This window comes from Leptodactylus fuscus, chromosome 3, assembly GCF_031893055.1.
Source record: "Leptodactylus fuscus isolate aLepFus1 chromosome 3, aLepFus1.hap2, whole genome shotgun sequence".
Taxonomy (NCBI): Eukaryota; Metazoa; Chordata; class Amphibia; order Anura; family Leptodactylidae; genus Leptodactylus; species Leptodactylus fuscus.
In genome coordinates, this window is record NC_134267.1 from 242,586,569 (window position 1) to 242,611,143 (window position 24,575).

General features: G+C 45.1%; 1 protein-coding gene and 1 pseudogene across 1 annotated transcript in view; both read left to right on the forward strand.

Annotated features, from left to right (window-relative positions):
* The first annotated feature begins 213 nt into the window (after window positions 1-213).
* Window positions 214-24,575, forward strand: part of LOC142198684 (scavenger receptor cysteine-rich type 1 protein M130-like) — an 86,737-nt gene continuing 62,375 nt past the window's right edge. Inside the window, exons 1-13 of the mRNA XM_075269712.1 lie at window positions 214-320; window positions 4,604-5,123; window positions 9,545-9,667; window positions 9,755-9,926; window positions 10,797-11,360; window positions 12,576-12,896; window positions 12,974-13,294; window positions 14,012-14,338; window positions 14,597-14,911; window positions 21,371-21,516; window positions 21,775-21,873; window positions 22,079-22,225; window positions 23,108-23,230. Coding sequence (XP_075125813.1) covers window positions 214-320; window positions 4,604-5,123; window positions 9,545-9,667; window positions 9,755-9,926; window positions 10,797-11,360; window positions 12,576-12,896; window positions 12,974-13,294; window positions 14,012-14,338; window positions 14,597-14,911; window positions 21,371-21,516; window positions 21,775-21,873; window positions 22,079-22,225; window positions 23,108-23,230 — 3,285 coding nt within the window. The remainder of the gene's footprint in view (window positions 321-4,603; window positions 5,124-9,544; window positions 9,668-9,754; window positions 9,927-10,796; window positions 11,361-12,575; window positions 12,897-12,973; window positions 13,295-14,011; window positions 14,339-14,596; window positions 14,912-21,370; window positions 21,517-21,774; window positions 21,874-22,078; window positions 22,226-23,107; window positions 23,231-24,575) is intronic.
* Window positions 4,552-4,641, forward strand: LOC142198735 (U2 spliceosomal RNA; annotated as a pseudogene).

Sequence of the window (24,575 nt, forward strand, 5' to 3'; positions counted from 1 at the left end):
ATGACCTCAGCATTGGTTGTTTATGACCTCATGCATGAATAGTCATGCCGTAATGTTTCGGAATTACTTTTGGAATCATTGTTGATGAGTATGGTATGTGTAGTGAATGTTTGGAGATGACTTCAGAAATGGTTAGTGATGATCTTAGGGATGAGTGTTATTGACATCAGGAATAGTTGACTGAAAGTTGATGATAATTTCGAATGGATAGGGATGATTCTGGAGTTTGTTGGTGATGACCTCAGGGATGATTGTGGATCATCTCAGGAATTGATAGTGATGACTTCAGATATGGGTATTGATGACCTGGGGGATGGATGGTGATGACTTCCTGGATAGTCGCTGATGACATTCGGGATGGCTGTTGACCTCAGGGATGGTTAGTGATGTTCTCAGTGATCGTTTTTGATTATCTCAGGGATGGATGGTGATTGTGATGAATTAAAGGGATCCTATCTTTCAACCCCTTTTTTTACTAACACGTCAGAATAGCCTTAAGAAAGGCTATTCTTCTACCTTTCGTTGTCTTCTCTGTGCCGCCGTTCACTTGAAAATCCATTTTTTCACGGTATGTAAATGAGTTCTCTCGCAGCACTGGGGGCGTCCCCAATGCTGCCAGAGAACTCTCCAGTGCCGCCTCCATCTTCTTCTGGAACGAGGTCTTCACTGCGTCTTCTTCCGGCGGTGTGTTCTAACTTCTAGGCCTCGAGAAGTTAGAAGATACGAGACACGAGAAAATGGCCGTTTATAATACTGTGTAAGTGGCCATTTTTCTTCGCAGTTGGCAGGCCCGAGGCCTAGAAGTTAGAACACACCACCAGAAAAAGACGTGGTGAAGACCTCGTTCCAGAAGAAGATGGAGGTGCCGCTGGAGAGTTCTCTGGCAGCATTGGGGACACCCCCTGTGCTGTTTGAGTGCTGGGACCGCCCCCAGTGCTGCGAGAGAACTCACTTACATACCGACAAAAACTGGAATATCAAGTAAATGGTGGCGCGGAGAAGACAACAAAAGGTAGGAGAAGAATAGCCTTTCTTAAGGCTATTCCTATGTGTTAGTAAGAAAAAAAAGGGTTTGAAAGATATGATCCCTTTAAGATTATATGTTAGTGCTTGTGTTATTAATTATTCATATTACTCATATATTTATTTAGATTTATTGTGGGGAAGGGAGCTCGGTAGCTCCAATGGTGCAGTTGATGATGTCAGGGATAGTTGGTGAGGTCCGTAGGGATTGTTGATGATGTCAGGGATAGTTGGTGAGGTCCTCAGGGATTGTGGATAATGTCAGGGATGGTTGGTGAGGTTCTCAGGGATTGTGGATGATGTCAGGGATGGTTGGTGAGGTCCGTAGGGATTGTAGATGATGTCAGGGATGGTTGGTGAGGTCCGTAGGGATTGTAGATGATGTCAGGGATGGTTGGTGAGGTCCGTAGGGATTGTTGATGATGTCAGGGATGGTTGGTGAGGTCCGTAGGGATTGTTGATGATGTCAGGGATAGTTGGTGAGGTCCTCAGAGATTGTGGATGATGTCAGGGATGGTTGGTGAGGTCTGTAGGGATTGTTGATGATGTCAGGAATGGTTGGTGAGGTCCTCAGGGATTGTAGATGATGTCAGGGATGGTTGGTGAGGTCTGTAGGGATTGTTGATGATGTCAGGGATGGTTGGTGAGGTCCTCAGGGATTGTAGATGATGTCAGGGATGGTTGGTGAGGTCCTCAGGGATTGTAGATGATGTCAGGGATGGTTGGTGAGGTCTGTAGGGATTGTTGATGATGTCAGGGATGGTTGGTGAGGTCCTCAGGGATTGTAGATGATGTCAGGGATGGTTGGTGAGGTCTGTAGGGATTGTTGATGATGTCAGGGATGGTTGGTGAGGTCCTCAGGGATTGTAGATGATGTCAGGGATGGTTGGTGAGGTCCTCAGGGATTGTTGATGATGTCAGGGATGGTTGGTGAGGTCCTCAGGGATTGTAGATGATGTCAGGGATGGTTGGTGAGGTCCTCAGGGATTGTGGATGATGTCAGGGATGGTTGGTGAGGTGCGTAGGGATTGTTGATGATGTCAGGGATAGTTGGTGAGGTCCTCAAGGATTGTTGATGATGTCAGGGATGGTTGGTGAGGTCCTCAGGGATTGTAGATGATGTCAGGGATGGTTGGTGAGGTCTGTAGGGATTGTTGATGATGTCAGGGATGGTTGGTGAGGTCCTCGGGGATTGTAGATGATGTCAGGGATGGTTGGTGAGGTCCTCAGGGATTGTGCATGATGTCAGGGATGGTTGGTGAAGTCCGTAGGGATTGTTGATGATGTCAGGGATGGTTGGTGAGGTCTGTAGGGATTGTTGATGATGTCAGGGATGGTTGGTGAGGTCCTCAGGGATTGTAGATGATGTCAGGGATGGTTGGTAAGGTTTGTAGGGATTGTTGATGATGTCAGGAATGGTTGGTGAGGTCCGTAGGGATTGTGGATAATGTCAGGGATAGTTGGTGAGGTCCTCAGGGATTGTTGATGATGTCAAGGATGGTTGGTGAGATCCTCAAGGATTGTTGATGATGTCAGGGATGGTTGGTGCGGTCCTCAGGGATTGTTGATGATGTCAGGGATGGTTGGTGAGGTCCGTAGGGATTGTTGATGATGTCAGGGATGGTTGGTGAATTCCATAGGGATTGTTGATGATGGATGACTGGTGCTAGCTTTATGGATTATTTTTGGTGATGCCAATGATGGTTGGTGATGACCTCAAGGATCATTGTTGATGATCTTATGAAGTTTCTATACAGATCACATCTGGTCACATCTCCCATCAATGAGAAAGTGGTCAATATTTCTCCAGATTTTTTTTCCCTCATATAAAGGGGAACAGGTGCTACATCATATCTTATTTGGTTCTGGATTGTGGATGCTAGAATGGAAAGAAAAAGACTTTGTGGTCTCCTGAAAGACAAGAATCTCTTGAGATAAATCCGAAGACTTCTTGAAATGTCTAGGGAAGGTAGCTTAACCTCCTCTGGAGAGAATGGATCAGGAAAAAACACAGAGAGATATCACCTGATTCAGGTTCACATATGATGATACTTTTGGAAAAAACCCTGACACGAACCTTAATTGGACTAAATCTGGGTGGAAAGAAGTGCAGGGATCCACAGAAACCAACGCTTGTAGCTCAACAATTCTTTTGACGGCTCTCCAATTTCTTTCGTCACGGTTTTTAATGTGAGGAATTGAAGCTCAACCTCCTCGAGGGGCTCAAAAGGGGGTTCACACAATCCTTTTAAAATAGTAGATAATTCCCATTGGCGGATTGGATGAGAGACTGAAAGTCTTAGCCTCAAAGCTCCTCTAAGAAACCTCTTTACTAGAGGATACTGAGATTATTGTTTTCCCTGGCGAGCCAACAAGGCCTTTGTCTAGGCCGTCCTAAAGAAAATCCAACATGTTTGAAATAGAAGGATTGGAGTCATCAATCCCTTTTTCTGCTGCCTAGGAAATGAAGATGGAACATATCTTAGCATAGTTCCAATGAGTAGACCCCGCTCTGGAGACAGGACGGGTCTTGAAAGTCCTTGAGATCGTAATAGAGACTGGTCAACCTCCAGGCTGTCAGATTGAATGCTTTCAGATCTGGGCAGAGCCACGAGCCCTGAAACACCAGGTTCTGAATTGGAGGAAGCTTCCTGTCAATCCTGTGACTCATCTGTATGAGTTGGGAAAACTAATCTCTGTTCAGCCAGAACAGTATGATGGCAATTACTGTGGCTTGGTCTGATTTTCAGCAATACCCTTGGTATCATGGAAACTGGATGGAATATATAAGCCAGCCTGAACCTCCAAGGAATGGGCAGAGCAGCCACTGCCAAGGGATTGTCCTCCTGGTAAAGAGAGCAGAACTTCTCCACCTTGGTATTAAGTTTGGTCGCCTTCAAATCCACCTCTAGAGAACCCAACTTCAGGGTGATCAATTTGAAGATTTCCAGATTCAGAGATCATTCCCAAGGGAATGAGAGACTTTGACTCTGCTATTACATATATTGACCCCTTCCTTGATAAGTACTGCACTGCAGAGAGATGAGTTAAATTCTTCTATGCCAACTTCAAGATCATCCCCACTTTTCTGAGAAGGGTTGGGATCAAGTGCCTCCCTGTTTGTTCATGTAGAGAACTGTTGCGCATACTCTGACTGTTTTCCCTTTCAGTTGGTTGGCGAAGTACAGCAGTGCCAATTGTAAAGTGGGAGTTCTCTCCAGTTGGACAACATGATCTTCTTGTAGGTACTCCTGGATCCCGGGACAGAAATATCATCTTGATGGTGTAAGGGTGTGAACCTAGAGGGCGCTATAGAGCGGCCCAACACAGGGTTAAAAAGGACTCTGACCACACCCATAGCTGAGAGAGGGGCTCCACTCCAGAGTGAGTGCACACAGCAAGACAGTGCTGTTAGTGTCCTGCAGGGAGCAGGTGCACTGTGGACCAGTTGGAGACGGGCAGGTGGCCTGTGCCAAGAAGACTGGATTCTAGAAGGAGCCTAACTCCAGAGAGAGAGAGTACAGATTGTGACCTTCTCGGCCTTTTGGCTAAGATCAAGTGTAGTATCTGTTCTTATCAGTTTATCTGATACCAGAGAACCCTTGAATCCGACCAGTTCGAGGTCGAGAAGGCGAGCCCCTTGTCGACGAGTGACAGAACACATCGGACGCCGAGGAGCAGCATATGAAGACGACCCAGCACCGTCTGAGCTGAAGAAGAACCTGCTGCAGGAGAAGAAGATGGCGACTTCCGGAGAGATCGTGGCTGCCGCTGCTGCACAGGAAGACGCCGGGAAGAAGACCGCAACCGGTGCCACCAGCCCTGAAGCCTCCTCCGGGCCTAGTGGACCCAGTCGGCCAAAACAGGGGCCTCCAGCCTTGGAGCCCTGGATGAGGCAGACTGTGGTCCTTAAGCTTAAGGAGGTGGACGGGAGGCGCCCGGACCTGACCGAGGACGTGTTCTGCCAGAAGATGCTGGCAGACCAGGGCTTCTCGGCCTCCGAGACCCTGAGCTTCCAAAGCTTCGTCACGGGCTTGTTCTACGTGACCTTCACCAGCATGGAGATCTGCCGCTGGTACTGGGAGGCGGTCAAATCGGCGGTAAAACCTGCAGACATAGGTGGACCTTGGACCAGTTAGAGACAGACAGGCGGTCTGTCCCAAGAAGACTGGATTCCAGAAAGGACTTTGAACCAGACTGGTGACATAAAACCTCAGCAAAGTATCTTGCCCTTGGTAGAATAGACAGGGTTCAAGAAGTGAGGTAGTGCCCTGTGTGGGGCTGTTTGTTGTTTTGTTCCTGTGTAAGCTGAATAAAGCCACTTATTTTGGATTGTACCACCTGATCTGCTGTTTATTTGGCACCCAGCGCCACCAACACCTCTGTAAACCAGGAACACCGCTTACCTTTGCTGCTAAATAACCCCAACTATCACAATGGGCAACTCAACCTGAGAGAGGTGCATCCGCAGTCAACACGGTCCAACAAGGTTGGACCATGGACTTCCCATCTTTCGGGTTCCTTCATTTGGAAGAATTTCTTGTCTAGTCCACTAGGACTGTGATTCCAAGCCTGTACTGCCTCCCTCTAGAGGAGATGGAGATGCCAGACAGCCCATAGAACCGCATCTGCAGCTGCTGACATTAGCCCCAATACCTTCATGCCTCTCCTGATGGTAACTGGGTAGGGAGTGGTCAGGAATCTAAAGGGCTAGTTCACACGGAGTTCAGCGTGTACACATTCCGTCACGGCTGCCGTGCACTGGCATCCCGTCGCGGCATTCCACTCTGGATTAGGCCCAAATGAATGGGCCGGAGCTTCACGCCGCGGACGCCGGCTGATTCAGCCGTGGAATCTTTTTTCCAATACTAGCTAGGGGGGAAAAAAAAGTAAGCGGCTCCCATTGAAGTCAATGGGAGCCATTTTTGGGAGCAGATTTTGACGCGGAATCCACCTCAAAATCCACTGCCAAAAGACCCCGTGTGAGCTAGCCCTAAGGCTGCCATGATTCTCCCGTTTCTGGAAGGTGGTAGCAAAATCATAATCAGGCTGGAATCTATAATGAACCCAAGAATTTTCTTCTGGACTGCTGGAATGATCTGAGACTTCTCCCAGTTTATGAGCCAACCTAAATGTTAGAGAAAATTGATGGTGATCACTAGGTGCTGCCGAAGGCCTGAGCTGGAAGACACTTTTATTAGCCAATTGTCCAGATATAGAACAATGGATATACCCTGGACTCTGAGGGCCACAACGACTGAAGACACTGCTTTGGTGATTACATTATTCCGAAAGTGAGAGAGGTAAACTGAAGGTGTCATAAGTGTCACTATGACCACTGCGATTTTGAAATATCTCATCTGTAGAGGAACAATTGGGGCATTTCCCTGAAGGTTTTGGTAGCAGGAAGATTGGAGACTAGACGCCAGAACCCTCAATGAGAAACCAGAATCTCCTCCAATACAGGCTTCTGCTCCATTGCTGATATTTGAAGAGCTTCCTGGTGGATGGCAGGATGACGGGCGGTCTGAATAAACCAGTCCTGGGAAGGAATAGAGAGGACTATGCGGTACCCAGACCAAAATTATTTCTAGGATCCAAGGATCTGAGATCTCGTTCGTACCATGACCCTAGAAATAAATAAAGATGACCACCCACTGGAAGTTTGGAGGAGGTGGCTGAGTATAGAAATTCAAGCTTCTGCGGATTCTTCTCCACTATGGGATTGCGACAACCTGGATTTCTCCAAAAACTAGGAAGCCCAGGATACGGTTCTCTGGACTGCTGAGGTCTTTGAGGTGGTCAACCTGTCCTCTGCTGTCTGGAACACCACAAAAGGATTGAGAAAGGGATTTACCCTCATTGTCAGCCAGACCCTCCATTATTCTGTCCAGTTCCTTGATTAACAGTTTGACCAACTCATATGGAAGGCCGCAGATGTTAAATTTGGGTGTATTGTCAGCCATCCATGCTTTGAAACACAAGTGTCTGTGAGCAGTGGTGGAAAATGTCATAGCCTTAGGTGATAGTTTGACCCCCCCTGAATGGAAGCCTCGTTCTATAAATCTGCTTCCAGACAGGTATTCTTGTAGGACAGCAAATCGTCCCTGAAAATCTCTGAGACAATGACTTTCTGAAATAAGAAAAGATCCGTGCATAGCTTCGTTGCCACTTCATTGGAAGTCATCCCAACAGAACAATGAGCGGTGGAAGTCGAATACGTCCTACTCAGAGAACACTCAGCATCTGTCCTTAGGATCCTGAAAATTGGATCCATCTTCTGAAGAGACCAGGCTGGGCTGAGAATGCTTAGTGACCGCCATGTTAACTTCAAGCAGTGGACCCCATTTTCCATATTGCTCTTCCGAGATAGGAAATAAGCGCTTAAATTTCCTACACCTACACTTTTTGCAGCATGTCATCCCCTTTGAAGCCCCTCTGGAGGTGGATTCTGGAGCTTCCCAGGATCAACATCATGATCACCCGACCTGATGGATTTTAAAAGCCTCTGGATCTTTTCCGAGGGTCAAAGGGCTTTGCCCATATCCAAATATGAGTCATCAGAGGAAGAGTTGCCTTTATCTAGAACTTGGAGTTCTTCATCTGAGTGTGTTATAGTCGAATTGACTATATCCTGGGTCAATCAGTCAGTCCAAATTAAATGAGCATGTTTGTGCACAAATCGCTAATAATGAGACAGACACAGAGTTCCGTATCAAACCAGCCATGCTCTTCGCCCACCTCAGCATTACTGGCTCTTTATTGAAAGTACACACACTTTTACAAAAAGGGTAAGTGGGATTAATGCATAGTTCAACAAAGCTTTGTCCAAAATCCTGAGTTGTCCAGCTTCTATTGGTTTCAGTCCTTTGATGTCCAGCCTTCCTTCGTCCACCCAGACGACCCCCCTTGCTGTAATTTGAAGACCTCACCACGAAGCTCATAGACAAGACAAAGTCTCCATCTTAGATTCCAAACTCCTTTGTTCAATACTTTAGGCACTTAGTAGCAAGGAAAACAATTAGTATTTCTAAATAGACAAACATGCAACACAGAGTATATAAGTATAAGAGTATATAAGTATTAATTCATAACCTGAGACTTGACAAGTGTATCACAGACTTGGATGGTTCATTACGTCTAGGCCTCTTAGATGAGTTTAGGAATCCTTCAGGTCTTTCATCGAATCCTGGACGTAGTCCATCACCCAGATGACAAGCCATTGGTGGACGGTGAGGACTGATGAAGGGAATTGCTCCCAAAACATTGGAGGGCTGTCATAAAACTTTTTTTGGATGCTACAAATTTTGGGACTTTGGTCAGTTCCTTAAAGTTGAACGTTCACCCTTCTTTGAGCTGTAGTCATCGAGGCGTGCCCTGTACCCCTCTCTCTTGTAGATCTCACATGTATTATTGTTAATTCGCCTATGCGAGTGATGTTGACTCGTAGACCATGTTCTGATGGTGATTCCCACAAATTTGACTTTAGAACCCCAAATTTTGGGACAATTTCCCTATCAGATGTTTCCTTAACTAATTATTTTTGTTCCATTTATTCTTAAAGGGATCCTATCATTAAAATGCAATTTTTTGTGACTAACACGTAGGAATAGCCTTAAGAAAGGCTATTCTTCTCCTACCTTTAGATGTCTTCTCCGGCCCGCCGTTCAGTAGGAATCCCGATTTTCGTCATTATGCAAATGAATTCTCTTGCAGCACTGAAGGCGTCCTCAATGCAGCGAGAGAACTCTCCAGCGCCACCTCCATCTTCTTCAGGAACGGCCTCTTCACACATCTTCCGGCGCTGGGGGTCAAACTTCTAGGCCTCGGTCAAACTTCTAGGCCTTCTTCAGGAACGGCCTCTTCATTCGTCTTCTTCCGGCGCTGGGGGTCAAACTGCTAGTTCTCAGGCAGAGCTGATTGCACATGCCCGCGGCCACAAGAAAAATGGCCGCTTACACAGTAAGTAAGCAGCCATTTTCTTGTGGCCTGTGGCCATGCGCAGTCGGCTCTGCCCGAGGCCCGAGAACTAGCAGTTTGACCCCCAGCGCCGGAAGAAGACGCATGAAGAGGCCGTTCCTGAAGAAGATGGAGGCGGCGCTGGAGAGTTCTCTCGCAGCATTGGGGACACCCCCAGTGCTGTTTGAGTGCTGGGACCGCCCCCAGTGCTGCGAGAGAATTCAGTTGCATACTGACGAAACTCGGGATTTTTACCGAACGGCGCCGTGGAGAAGACATCTGAAGGTAGTAGAAGAATAGCCTTTCTTAAGGCTATTCCTACGTGTTAGAGACAAAATATTGCGTTTTAATGATAGGATCCCTTTTAGATTGTCACCTCTAATACTTTTCACAGGTGAGATTTATTACCAGTTATTCCGTTTCTTCTCCTTTTGGTCTTGCTGTGAAGACTTTGGCTCCAAGCACCATAGAAAGCATCGACGCCCCTCTCATCGCTCTAAACAAATACGAGAATCCTCCAAATCTCTGTTTGTCTTTTTCTCATTAACCTGCTTGTAAACAGGACCTGAGTCCCAGAGATATCACAGCGCTGGGCAGCTTCGGAGCAGTCACTGACTATCCAGCACCATGTCACTCTACATCTGGCTTGTTCTCATCATTGCCGGCACAGCAGTGCACATTGAAGGTGGGTCTACGCAAGTAACAGGTTCCCGAGGAGCTGGGAATTGGGACATGCTCATTCAGGGTCTAGAAGGGTCCAAGGTCATTCCAGATGCTGAAGATCCAAAGACCAGAACTAATGGACACAAGGTCTAAGAGGTTTTACCACCAGACTGAAGATCAGAAGGTTCTTATAGGTTTCTGGAGGCCTTCTGACCCAGTAGTAGACCAGCTACTGACTGATGGTGGGATTAACTGCAGGAGAAGTGTACATGGATCTTACAGTAGGTCAGAAAATTTAGGAAGATAGGTCTAAAATTATCTGCTGCCCCAACATTTGTCCACGTTAGATTCCTGCAGTCAGGGGCGTAACTAGCAAAGACTGGGCTCCATAGCAAACATTTGACTTGGAGCCCCTCCCACGGTATAATGCTCAATTTGCATACACTATAATGTCCCAAAGTAGCCTGCAGACTGTATAATATCTCATTGCAACCCCTCCAAATCGTATAATGTGCCATAGTGGTCCCTCCGCACAGTATAATGTCACATACGGCCCCTACATGCAGTATTATGTCCCATAGTGGCCCCTGCACACAGTATAATGATCCTTAGCAGCCTCCATACAGTATAATGTCCCGTAGCAGTCCCTTCACACATGTTATGTCCCATAGTGGCCCTCTTCATTGACATCACAAACGTTACGACTCTTGTCTGACCACATGACGTCTGTGACGTCACTACAGAGGACTGAAGAGAGGGGTGAGTCGCACTGGATACCAGGAGAGGTGAGTAACACTGGTTTTTATGTTCACTCACCTCTGTTGGGCCTCCAATCATTATACTCTGGGGTATGAAGAGACCCTAGAGTATAATAATAGCAGTATTGGTTGGGATTCGACCAACAAATACTTACCGATCCCTGCTCTGGGCCGCCTCCACTTCCCCTTTCTCCTTTCAGGGCATCCCATATCACTTCGCTGGCGCCCCCCTGATAACAACAGGCAGCCCATGGCCTCACCCACTGCCGACATCAGGAGTGACCTCCATATTGTCACGGCAGGAATGTCCTCTGGTAGTTGTCCCAACCCTGCTCATAAATCTCAGTGATGTTGAAGCTTTGAAGTTAACACGATCATCTTCCTTTCCGTCAGGTTGTTCTCATGGGGTCCTCAGATCTGCAGAAATCCTAGTCTACGCTGATCGATACGAACTTACAAGCAAACATTTCCATGAACTGGAGCCACTCAGAAGATTCGTAGAAGAACTGCAGAATGCCACAAACCACAGAGTGAGCTTCCAATTGTTTGACAGATTGGACTTTAAGAACCTCCGTGACCATTTCTACAGACACCCTGGTCCGGTCAACTTTACCCCACAGACAAAATACATTGTCGATTTCGTTAACTCCTTGACATGGAGGCCGCAGGGCAGCAGCGCCCACTGGTCACACATCCTCATCCTCATTCTGGATGGCGTTTATCCCAACTTGTTTATGTTGCCCAAAATACAGAAGCTGAAGAGAGCTGGAGTGGAGATATTTGCCCTGACAGCCAAAACATCTCGGGACAGTGAATTCTACAACATCGTGTCCTACCCGCCGAAGACCCATTTATATGACCTGCTGGATTATACCAGTCCTGACAAAGCTCTGATGGCAATGGCGCGATCCGTGTGTCGCAGCATCGAGGTGAAGGAAAGGCATGCCAAGAAGGCTCGTAAGTCTCTCGACTGGTTCTCCTTCACTTGTTTATATGTAATAGTGAAACTCTAGTATACCACGTTGCGACGCACTCGCTTGGCCATTTTTTGGCTCCGATTACGCTGATTTGCACAGTTGGGACAGGGCTTTGACTGTGTCACAGTCCAACTGTTCATGTAATACATCTGCACCACCTAAGATGTACTAGAGAATGCTGGACCCTTAACAGTAGACTCCAGAAGACTAGGGTTGAGCGATGGGGTTCGGAAAAGATAGGATTCCGATGAAATTTCACGATCGCGTTCAGAATTCCGATCCTGATCTTTTCCAGCGGGATCGAGATCGGAGGTTATCTTAAGATCGGCTCAACCTTAAAAGTGATGTTTCCCATAGAGAAGCATTGACTAGGGTTGAGCAATCGGGATTGGAAAAGATCAGATTCCGATCGGTGATCGAGCAAATTTCATGATCAAGATCGGCTGGAAAATGATCGGAAATCGGATTTTAAAATCGACCTTGAAATCTCAAGATCGGCTCAACGCTAGAGAAGACATCAATCTTCGCGGCTTCCTCCACTGTTCTGCAAGAACCCCTGAGACAGCTTCACTGGTGCTCAGGAAAGTCTTGTAAGATGTTGGATATCATCCAGTGGTGGGCACAGAGGAGCCTTGTGATTCCTGTTTAATTAAATTCCCAGTGGGAAATGGCTGAATGGTCCCAGGACAATTTCCTCCCCCAAAAAATATTGGGGTTCCTGTGAAATGCAGATGTACATAGTCAAACCAATCTGAGCCTGGTTCAGTACATAGACCCTTGTTTATTAACTGTGTGTGCAGAAAGGTGAACGACAACCACATTATTGTCTCAGTGAAGTGGTCTCCCTCCTGTTTATTATCAATTCAAGTCAATTCAAAGAAGCTTTATTGGCATGTCGGAATAGGTATTTGGCATTGCCAAAGCAAGTAAGGTGGGGTAGGAGGTGGGTAAAGGGGTGGGGGCGGGCGTAGGGTGAATGGGTGGGTGGTTGAGGTAGACTAGTCCTTGGGGTCTCATCGTTCTTCTCATTTGGTGGCAGGTGAGCAGTGGACACATGGTGGGTATGATTGGATGGATGGGTGATTTTTGGTATAATACTCCTTATTTGGGTGCTGTCAGAAGTATACCTACTGCTCCATCCATCTTATGTGTACCGACAGATGACGTTATTGCTGATCCTTCTGCTCTTCGTCAGTCTTGTCTCAGGTACGGTTGGTGGACGGTGGTGATCGTTGCCAGGGAAGAGTGGAGCTTCTCTACAATAATACCTGGGGCTGGCTGAGTGATAAGCACTGGGACAGACATGGAGCGGATGTCATCTGCAGGCAGCTGGGGTGTGGACCTTCTCTGGAGGCCTTGAAAGGAGATGCATTCGGGTTTGCGTCTGGGAATGTCTTGGATCAGGTGGACTGTACTGGAAATGAGCGTGATGTTTCAGAGTGTTTATTGGGAACATGGACAGAACCAGACCCATCAAGACCTCAACATAATGCAGGGGTCAGCTGCTTGTCTTCTGGTGAGTCTTCTAAGTTCCTATCATTGAGGTTCTACCTTCTTTTTACTAACATGTCTTCCTTGTTTCTCAACACACAGGTGTCGGCAAGGTTCGCCTGGTCGGTGGCTCTGGATCTTGTGATGGGATAGTGGAGGTTTCTGTCAATAACTCATGGAATAGATTCTGTCTCTGGAACTTCAATGAGCGAGAAGCTTCAGTTGTATGCAGAGAGATGGGCTGTGGACCACTTGTACAGGTCCAGGAAAATGTGGCTATAGAAGCTGCACCAAGGTGGAGGATGGTGGAGGAAACACATTGTTCTGGGGCAGAGTCTCAGATATCTGAATGTAGCCTGAGCATCTGGAGCTCACAGCCATGCCTTTACAATGTCCAGGCAAAAATTGTTTGTTCTCCAACAGGTGCGACCACCACAGAACTTGTACATGTGAAGGGTGTTAGGAAGTGTTTGTTGTTGAGTGTGAACTAGGCATGTCCACAACTACGCACCACCAGCTAGTTCTCCACAGTTCTCCTTTGTATCTTATAGTAGACATGTCCACACTACCAATGGTCTTTCACATCTTAGCTCCATTACTGATGCCTTCCCCTGTATATTTCATAGTAAACATGTCCACACCACCAGATAGTCCTCCATAGGTCAGCTCCAATACTGATGCCTTCTCCTTTATATCTCACAGCAGACATGTTCTAGTCACCATTTGGTCCTTCATAACTCCTCTCCATCACTGATGTCTTCTTCTATAGAGCTCATAGTAGACACATCCATACAAGCTGTATCCCCACTGATTCCATCACTGATGTTTTCTCCAGTGTATCACTTAGTAGACATGTCCACACACCACCAGCTTAGGTTCACCACTGATATTGTTTTCTGTAGAGCTCATGGTAGGCATGTACATCACCTCATGCTCTTCAGCACAGCCCCACCAGTGATGCTTTTGATGTATATCTCATAGTAGACATGTCTACTCCACCAGTTGGTTCTCCACAGCTCAACTACGGCACTGATGTTTTCCCCTGTGTATTGAATAGTAGACATGTCCACGCCACCACCCTTCCACAGCTCGGCTCCACTTCTCCTCTTTGATTACATCTTATCTTTGTGTATTGTTCAGCATTATCCAAAGTGGCATTGACTGGAGGAAACAGCGTGTGCTCCGGAAAAGTGAAGGTTCTCCAGGATAAGACATGGAACGTGGTGCCAACCCATGAATGGGACGTTGAGGAGGAGGCAGTGCTATGTAGACAGCTAGGCTGCGGCCTTGCTATTGAGCGCGCTCATGTCAAGGAAGTGTCACTACTTAGAGGCGATGTCCCCCAAACCAATCTACGTAGTATCTACTGTTCCGGCCATGAAACAAGTCTGTCTGATTGTAGCTCTATCTTGTCCAAAGGAAACAAATGTTATTCTGGAGAAGCCGAGGTCCTGTGTTCACAAATAGGTAAGAAGATCCAAATCAAACAGAGGACAAACGTCAAGGTCCAAAGTCTGAGGCTGCACTACTGAGAGGTTCTGACTGCGGTCAGGTGCAGTGTTGTAATAGAGACACCATCAACATCAATGTCTCCAATCTGCCATGGTTATAGCGCTGTATATATTATATTCAGTAATGACGGGCTCCTGTGGGCAGTGCCAGTAGTGTACACTCCATGTAACGGGTCTGTATCCTCCTATATCATGTCTACGTCTTCTCTTGCAGGGATATCTGAGGTGAGACTTGTTGGTGGGCACTCCTCATGTTCAGGACGGGTAGAGGTCTTCTACAACCAGGCCTGGGGCACCATGTGTGATAACACCTGGGATCTCTCTGATGCCAGTGTAGTGTGCAGACAGGTTGGCTGTGGTCCTGCGGTGCGGGCCCCTGGTGCAGCGTATTTCAACCCCGGGTCTGGATCAATATGGCTGGAAAAACTGTTCTGTAACGGAACCGAGTCATCGATATCTCAGTGCGGAGGAGTCATATCCAAAAACAGTCTCTGTAACCACTCACAGGATGCGGGTGTGATCTGTACAGGTGAGCGTGGAGTCACCATCATAGAGTGCCCCGATATATCATACAGAGGATCCCCGTGTAATATCATACATGTAATACATACACACCACATGTAACATCACACATGTAATACAGACACGCCACATGTAATATCACACATGTAATACAGACACGCCACATGTAATACAGACACTCCCCATGTAATATCACACATGTAATACAGACACTCCCCATGTAATATCACACATGTAATACAGACACTCCCCATGTAATATCACACATGTAATACAGACACTCCACATGTAATATCACACATGTAATACAGACACGCCCCCAAGTAATATCACACATGTAATACACACCTCCATGTAATATCACACAGGTAATACAGACACTCCCCATGTAATATCACACAGGTAATACAGACACTCCCCATGTAATATCACACATGTATTACAGACACTCCCCATGTAATATCACACATGTATTACAGACACTCCCCATGTAATATCACACATGTATTACAGACACTCCCCATGTAATATCACACATGTATTACAGACACTCCCCATGTAATATCACACATGTAATACAGACACTCCCCATGTAATATCACACATGTAATACAGACACTCCCCATGTAATATCACACATGTAATACAGACACTCCCCATGTAATATCACACAGGTAATACAGACACTCCCCATGTAATATCACACAGGTAATACAGACACTCCCCATGTAATATCACACAGATAATACAGACACTCCCCATGTAATATCAAACATTTAATACAGACCCTCCCCATGTAATATCACACACGTAATACAGACCCTCCCCATGTAATATCACACACGTAATACAGACCCTCCCCATGTAATATCACACACGTAATACAGACACTCCCCATGTAATATCACACACGTAATACAGACACTCCACATGTAATATCACACACGTAATACAGACCCTCCCCATGTAATATCACACACGTAATACAGACACTCCACATGTAATATCACACACGTAATACAGACACTCCACATGTAATATCACACATGTAATACAGACCCTCCCCATGTAATATCACACATGTAATACAGACACTCCCCATGTAATATGACACATGTAATACAGACACTCCCCATGTAATATCACATATAAAAAACAAATATTTAATTATGAACAATTTACTTTACAGATAAGGAAACGCTGTAGCTGATGTCATGTGACCGGCTGACGTATGATATCAACGTGTCTCTTCCTTCTGATGTCTTTCTTATAATTTCTTCATGCTTCCTCTCCAAGAACCATCACTGTTAACAGCAATAACCATGATAAAGGAGATTTCATAATAAAAGATTAAAGTTGAAATAACAAGAATAGTTGTCACATAGTTATCAATTTGAGAAAAATCATAGTTTGTGACAGTAAAGGCTCTTAGGACTATATATATCTATAATACATAGTGTATGACACTGTCAGGGCTCCTAGGACTATATATATCTATAATACACAGTGTATGACACTGTCAGGGCTCCTAGGACTATATATATCTATAATACATAGTGTATGACACTGTCAGGGCTCCTAGGACTATATATATCTATAATACATAGTGTATGACACTGTCAGGGCTCCTAGGACTATATATATCTATAAAACATAGTGTATGACACTGTCAGGGCTCCTAGGACTATATACATCTATAATACATAGTGTATGACACTGTCAGGACTCCTAGGACTATATATATCTATAATACATAGTGTATGACACTGTCAGGGCTCCTGGGACTATATATCTATAATACATAGTGTATGACACTGTCAGGGCTCCTAGGACTATATACATCTATAATACATAGTGTATGACACTGTCAGGGCTCCTAGGACTATATATATCTATAATACATAGTGTATGACACTGTCAGGACTCCTGGGACTATATATCTATAATACATAGTGTATGACACTGTCAGGACTCCTGGGACTATATATATCTATAATACATAGTGTATGACACTGTCAGGGCTCCTAGGACTATATATCTATAATACATAGTGTATGACACTGTCAGGGCTCCTAGGACTATATATCTATAATACATAGTGTATGACACTGTCAGGGCTCCTAGGACTATATATATCTATAAAACATAGTGTATGACACTGTCAGGACTCCTAGGACTATATATCTATAATACATAGTGTATGACACTGTCAGGACTCCTGGGACTATATATATCTATAATACATAGTGTATGACACTGTCAGGACTCCTAGGACTATATATCTATAATACATAGTGTATGACACTGTCAGGGCTCCTAGGACTATATATCTATAATACATAGTGTATGACACTGTCAGGGCTCCTAGGACTATATATCTATAATACATAGTGTATGACACTGTCAGGGCTCCTAGGACTATATATCTATAATACATAGTGTATGACACTGTCAGGGCTCCTAGGACTATATATATCTATAAAACATAGTGTATGACACTGTCAGGACTCCTAGGACTATATATCTATAATACATAGTGTATGACACTGTCAGGACTCCTGGGACTATATCAAACCCAAAGCAATCTCAATACTAGATAAAAAAAACAAAGATACCCGCAAAAACTCAAAGCACCAACTAAGTATCAATGTATAAATAACACAAAGAATTCTTTTGATTTTAAATCTAAATTTATTACTACAAAAATGTTTTTAATTGTAAAAAATATTGGTATCAGGAAAACACATAAAAACATTTAAAAACACACACAACAAGAGTGGAGGTCGCACTGGACTGAGCAGCTCCAGCAGGTGTATAATCTGCTAGTGGTGTAGGGGATGAGAACAGCCGCAATAAATGTGTGTATAGAGAGGCCCAGTATTTAGTATATATAAATGGAAATAGGCTCCTATTGCCCACAGTATCACAAGATCAGGGCACTTAATTGAAAAAATATATCTGTAGCATTGCAAAAATCATACCCCTATCACCACTATATAGTAAGAGCATATAAGGTAACAAAACCAATGTAAAGTTACACACACTGCCAGTATTACATAAGCCAACATACATAGGACAAAATGTGGAGCATATACATGAATCACTGCTCACCAGCTGCGACCTCCACTCTGAGCCCCGATGGACCGTTTCACCCCTGCTTCTTCAGGGGGCTACAGAGTGGAGGCAGGAGGGGAAGCTTTTATAGGGTACACAATAGTAATTAATGGCACCATTAATTCATTCAGGTGCGGCTCCCACATCACAATGGTGCGAGAGCATCACATGACAATGCTTGAGCTAATCAAAACAGTAGGAGTGTCCAAAGGGGGGACACATACATAGTGTATAGAAGGGAAAACCACAGTCACCGCACATATAAACCAAGAGCAATATCTTATATACGCCTGTGTATAGCCACCAGAGGGGGGGGGGGAGTGAACTGTGAGTGATGTTAATATACACAAAAGGTTTTCAAAAAGATATGAACTATTGTTACAATACTACATATAAGATAAAGAGGTAACCCAGCAAGGTTTTTTTCAAGATAAATGTGATAAAGGTGCAAGAAAAAAAAAAAAAAATTTTTTTTTTGTGAAAAGTCAAGTGAAATATGCACTCGAATAAAACAAATGTGAAAACGTGAATTGAAGATGCCAATGAAATTCAATAAGACGATGGCAATAAAGTGAAAAATAAGTGACAATATAATAGTGAAAGTGTGCAAAAAATAAAAGTATGTCTATATAAGTTAAAATATTTTTTAAAAAATAAAAAATTTGGAAAAAGATTTTTTTTTTTTTTTAAATATAAATAAAAAAATAAAAATTTCTTTTTATTGCAAATCTACAAATATGGAGTCCATATGTAGAAGGCTCCGATGGTAGAGAACGATGGCTGCAACTCTCCACATATGTGATCCCTTCCGTCTCATGGCAAAAACACTCAAAAGAATGTTTTATTTATTTACATGAGAAAAAAAACATAATATTTACACTTTACTGCGTCAAAATAAGCTCCAAACAGACCCCAATAAAAGGCCCCCCTCCCCAAAAGGTACAAAACATCACATAAATCATTCAAAAACAATAAAAGCCAGAGAATGAATAACCTATATTAAAGGAAGCATCCAAAGCCCACCTTATCATTTAATCCCTTAGGTGATACAGTTTGCAACATTGTTATCCACTTAGTTTCCAATTGTAACAACCTCTTCTTAATGTCCCCCCACGTACACCCAAATGTACTTTGTCAATCACCCTTACCTGTATGCGGACATCCCCCATGTGGTGGTCGCGGAAATGTTTCGCAACAGGTTTTATGTTCAGTTGCAAAGATACATCATTTGGATCCTGAGCCCTCCTGATGTCACGGATATGTTCCAATATTCGTACACGTAATTGGCGTGTGGTCATACCAATATAGATTTGTCCGCAGGGGCACGTCAGATGGTATACAACACCCTCACTGCGGCAATTCATACTGTGTACTATCTTATATTGGCGAGATCCTTGTGAGTCCTGAAAGGAGTCTGTTCTTATCATAAATTTGCATGCTGTACAGTGACCACACTCAGAGGAGCCCCATTTCGGACCTTTGCTAGAAAAGATAAATCTTGATGGTGGAGGGACGTAGTGGCTTCGGACAAGGTGATCCCCTAGGGCAGTGATGGCGAACCTTTTTGAGACCGAGTGCCTAAACTGCAACCCAAAACCAAATAAATTATCACGGAGTGCCAACACGGCAATTTAACCTTAAAACTCTGTGGGTCCACAATTGCGGACCCACAAATTACAGTCATGTGACTGGGGCTTTACAGATCTTGTACTGAAAGGTAAAGGTCTCTGCATTCTGTACTTTTAAACAATTAATTTTCACTATTTACATCGCACAGGATCTGTTTTATAGTTACCGTGCAATGTTATTACATCCTGTACTAATTTCACGTCTGCTATAAAACAAATACTGTGTGATATACATAGTGAGGGGACCCCACACAGTACAATCTGCCCCTCAGTGGCCCCCCACACAGTACAATCTGCCCCTCAGTGGCCCCCCACACAGTACAATCTGGCCCACAGTGGCCCCCACACAGGATTATACCTGTATACTCCACAGTAGCCCCCTCCCACACAGCATGAACTGGTCCACAGTAGCCCCCTCCCACACAGCATGAACTGGTCCACAGTAGCCCCCTCCCACACAGCATGAACTGGTCCACAGTAGCCCCCTCCCATACAACATGAAATGGTCCACAGTAGCCCCCTCCCACACAACATGAAATGGTCCACAGTAGCCCCCTCCCACACAACATGAAATGGTCCACAATAGCCCCCTCCCACACAACATGAAATGGTCCACAGTAGCCCCCTCCCACACAGCATGAACTGGTCCACAATAGCCCCCTCCCACACAGCATGAACTGGTCCACAGTAGCCCCCTCCCACACAGCATAAACTGGTCCACAGTAGCCCCCTCCCATACAACATGAAATGGTCCACAGTAGCCCCCTCCCACACAACATGAAATGGTCCACAGTAGCCCCCTCCCACACAACATGAAATGGTCCACAATAGCCCCCTCCCACACAACATGAAATGGTCCACAGTAGCCCCCTCCCACAGAGCATGAAAGATCCACAGTAGCCCCCTCCTACACAACATGAAATGGTCCACAGTAGCCCCCTCCCACACAACATTAAATGGTCCACAGTAGCCCCCTCCCACACAGCATGAAATGGTCCAGAGTAGCCCCCTCCCACAGAGCATGAAAGATCCACAGTAGCAGCATAAAATGGTCCACAGTAGCCCCCTACCCGCACAGCATGAAAGTCTACAGTAGCCCCCTCCCACACAACATGAAAGGTCCACAGTAGCCCCCTCCCATACAGCATAAAATGGTCCACAGTAGCCCCCTACCCACACAGCATGAAAGTCTACAGTAGCCCCCTCCTACACAACATGAAATGTCCACCGTTGCCCCCCTCCCCTGACAGTGCAAACAAACACAATATAGTTACCTGAAGAGCTGCCGGGTGTTCTCTCTTCTGTTCACTGCGCGCGCTGATGACTTACGTCATCACGCCCGCGCTTGTTCAGAGGTCACACTCTGTAGTCAGTGTAGGCCGCGTAGTACGCGTGGCCTACACTGAGCTACACTGACAGCTTTCAGCTGGATGCGCATTTGCACAACCAGCTGAAGGCAGCGATCGCTCACTAACGGGGAATCCTGCATCGGATTCGCCGTTAGTGAGCGATCAGGGCGACAGCACGCGTGCCAGCAGAGAGGGCTCTGCGTGCCCTCTCTGGCACGCGTGGCATAGGTTCGCCATCACTGCCCTAGGGTTTTGCTACGTTTAGCCACCATTAGGGGTTCTGATGGCAAGATCTTTTCAAGTGTCTTATCCTGTTTTAGAATCGGCCAAAATCTGGACATAGCATTACGTAGATCTTTCCACCTATTATTGTAGTTGGTAATAAACCGTATCTGATTTCCTTCTCGTGGCCGTTTTTTGAAGTTGAGGAGATTACTCCTAGGTTCTTCCACTGCTCGGTTATATCCCCTTTCAATATCACTGGGTTGATAGCCCCGAGCCAAAAATCGTTGTCGCAGAAGGTTGGATTCTTCTTCAAATTTGTCAGGTAAGTCACAGATACATTTAACCCTGAGGAATTGTCCAGTCGGTATTGCTCTTATGACATGATAGGGATGAGCTGAGTTAGCATGCAGGAACGCGTTCACACTGGTTTCCTTACGGAAGATAGTAGTATGTAGATTTCCTGTATCATCTACACTAATTTTTAGATCTAAAAAATCAACTTCCTTCTGAGAAATACTGTAGGTAAGTTTAATATTCAGCGTGTTATTGTTTAGTTCCGTCAAGAATTCATCCAGGTGATGTCTGGTACCCTGCCAAACAAAGATGATATCATCAATAAAACGCATCCAGGACAAATCCTGTCCCCCATGCTGGTAAGTATGATCGACCGCCTCCCTCTCCCAGAATCCAAGGAAGAGATTGGCGTAAGAGGGGGCACAGGCCGCCCCCATAGCCACTCCTTGGATCTGGAGAAAGAGGCGGTCCTTGAAAACAAAAAAATTGTGATTGAGGACATACTCCAATAGTATAAGAAGAAGATCCATCAGCTCAGCTTCCATGCCACTTGATCTCAAATAGAACCTGATCGCTTGCATACCCAAGGAATGGTCAATGGAGGTGTACAACGATTCCACATCTGCTGTGACCAAATACATATCATCCTCCAGAGTAATATCCTCAATCCGCTGCAGAACCTCCGTTGAATCCTTTATATATGATGGCAAGGTGAGTACGATTGGTTTGAGGTAATAATCAAGGAATTTACAAATCGGTTCACACAATCCACCTCTCCCAGAAACAATGTCACTTTTCTGTTGAGGTGCCTATACTTTTGCACCGGTCAGATTTTGGTTTAATGCATATTGCACATTTTCTGTTAGTACAATAAACCTCATTTCAATCCTGAAATATTACTGTGTCCATCAGTTATTAGATAGATCAAACTGAAATGGCTGTTGCAAACACCAAAATATTTAGAACTAAAAATGATTAAGATTAATAGGGGTGCCCAAACTTTTTCATAGGACTGTATCTGTAAAACAAACTGGTGCTAGAACGCCAGAGATAGAGTCATACACGCATCTCTATTGTATTTCCTGCTCAACTATATTGAGGCCGCCATTTTGGTTTAGATGAATCGCCGTTATTTTTTTGTTGAAAAAAACAAAATTTGAAATATTTAGGTGGAATCCGGTTCATGACGTAACGGTTCACCCAGCACTGTATCCTCTCCACCTGCAACACATTGGTCACATCTCCCGTCATTGAGAAGGCGGTCAGTGGTCAGATTGTCTACTGCGGTATACCGGACCGTTGTGTCACCATCTCCTAATGAAGTATAAGATGAGATTTGGGTTCATGGTTTTGGTAACCACCATTGTGACCTCTGTATATTTGCAGACTGGTCTTTGTGGGTCACATTGTATGTCGCGTCGTATATTGTAGCAGTATGTTATTTATTGTGTTCTGTTCTTCTATCTCTATGTTGTGTGTTCCATGTACTGCAGCATACGTTGCGCTATCGACGCCCCTCTCATCGCTCTAAGCAAATAGGGAATCTTCCAAATCTCTGTTTGTCTTTTTTTTCATTATCTTGCTTGTAAACAGGACCTGAGTCCCAGAGATATCACAGCGCTGGGCAGCTTCGGAGCAGTCACTGACTATCCAGCACCATGTCACTCTACATCTGGCTGGTTCTCATCATTGCCGACACAGCAGTGCACATTGAAGGTAAGTCTCAGCAAGTAATAGGTTCCTGAGGAGCTGGGAATTGGGACATGCTCATTCAGGGTCTAGAAGGGTCCAAGGTCATTCTAGATGGTGGAGGTCCCAAAACAAGAACTAATGGACACAAGGTCCAGGAAGTTTGACCACCAGAATGAAGTCCAGAACATCATTGGTTATAGAAGACCAGATATTGTATGAGAAGTCGTGACAGCTATGTGTCCATTAGACCTACACCTGGTCTGACTGATGATGCAGGAGAAGGTTACATGGATCCACCAAGAGCTCAGAATATTGAGATTTATAACATTAGAATTATCTGATGCCCCAAAGTTTCTTTATGATGGTTTCCAGCAGTAAACTCTTTACCCATAAGAGCAAGAATACTCTGCACTATGACCCAGAACTCCTCATACCTGCGCCTCCTCCTCTTCTAATGTCCATACCTATGCATTCTTCTCCTCATACCTTCTCCTCCATCTCTACCTGCCTCTTCTAATGTCCATACCTGCTCCTTCTCATACCTGCTTCTTCTTCCCCTCATACCTGCTCCTTCTCATACTTACTCGTTCTCATACCTACTCCTCCTCCTCATACCTGTTCCTTTTCTTCATACCTGCTCCTTCTTCTCCTCATACCTGTTCCTTATTCGTCTCATACCTGCTCCTCCACAAACTTGCTCCTCCTCATACCTGCTCCTTATTCTTCTCATACCTGCTCCTCCTCATACCTGCTCCTTCTTCTTCTCATATCTTCTTCTCCTCATACCTGCTCCTTATTCTTCTCATACCTGCTCCTCCTCATACCTGCTCCTTCTTCTTCTCATATCTTCTTCTCCTCATACCTGCTCCTAATTCTTCTCATACCTGCTCCTCCTCATACCTGCTCCTTCTTATCGTCATACCTGCTCCTCCTCATACCTACTCCTTCTCCTCCTCATATCTACTTCATCTCCTGCTCAGTTTTCTGACATTGCCAGGTTTTATGGAGAGACTGTATCTCATCTATAGCTCTCACTCCCAGGACTGGCAATGTGTGTGTTTTCTGTAACGTCCTGGACGGTATATTTAGATGCTTTTGTTTTCCCTGGTGATATTAGTAATAGGGACTACCTGTGAACTACCCCAATACAGGCACCCTATACCCTGCCCCACTGTCGGCATCAGATGGAGTGACCTCCATAGTCATGTTACAGCAGGAATGTCCTATGGTGGTTAACTCAACCCTGCTTGTAAATCTCATCACATGGTCAATATGAAACAAATACTGTGCAATGTAAATAGTGAAGGGGTCACAGCACTTGCATGAGCACCTTGATGCATTGAAACAGCTGATCAGCAGAGGTCCTGGA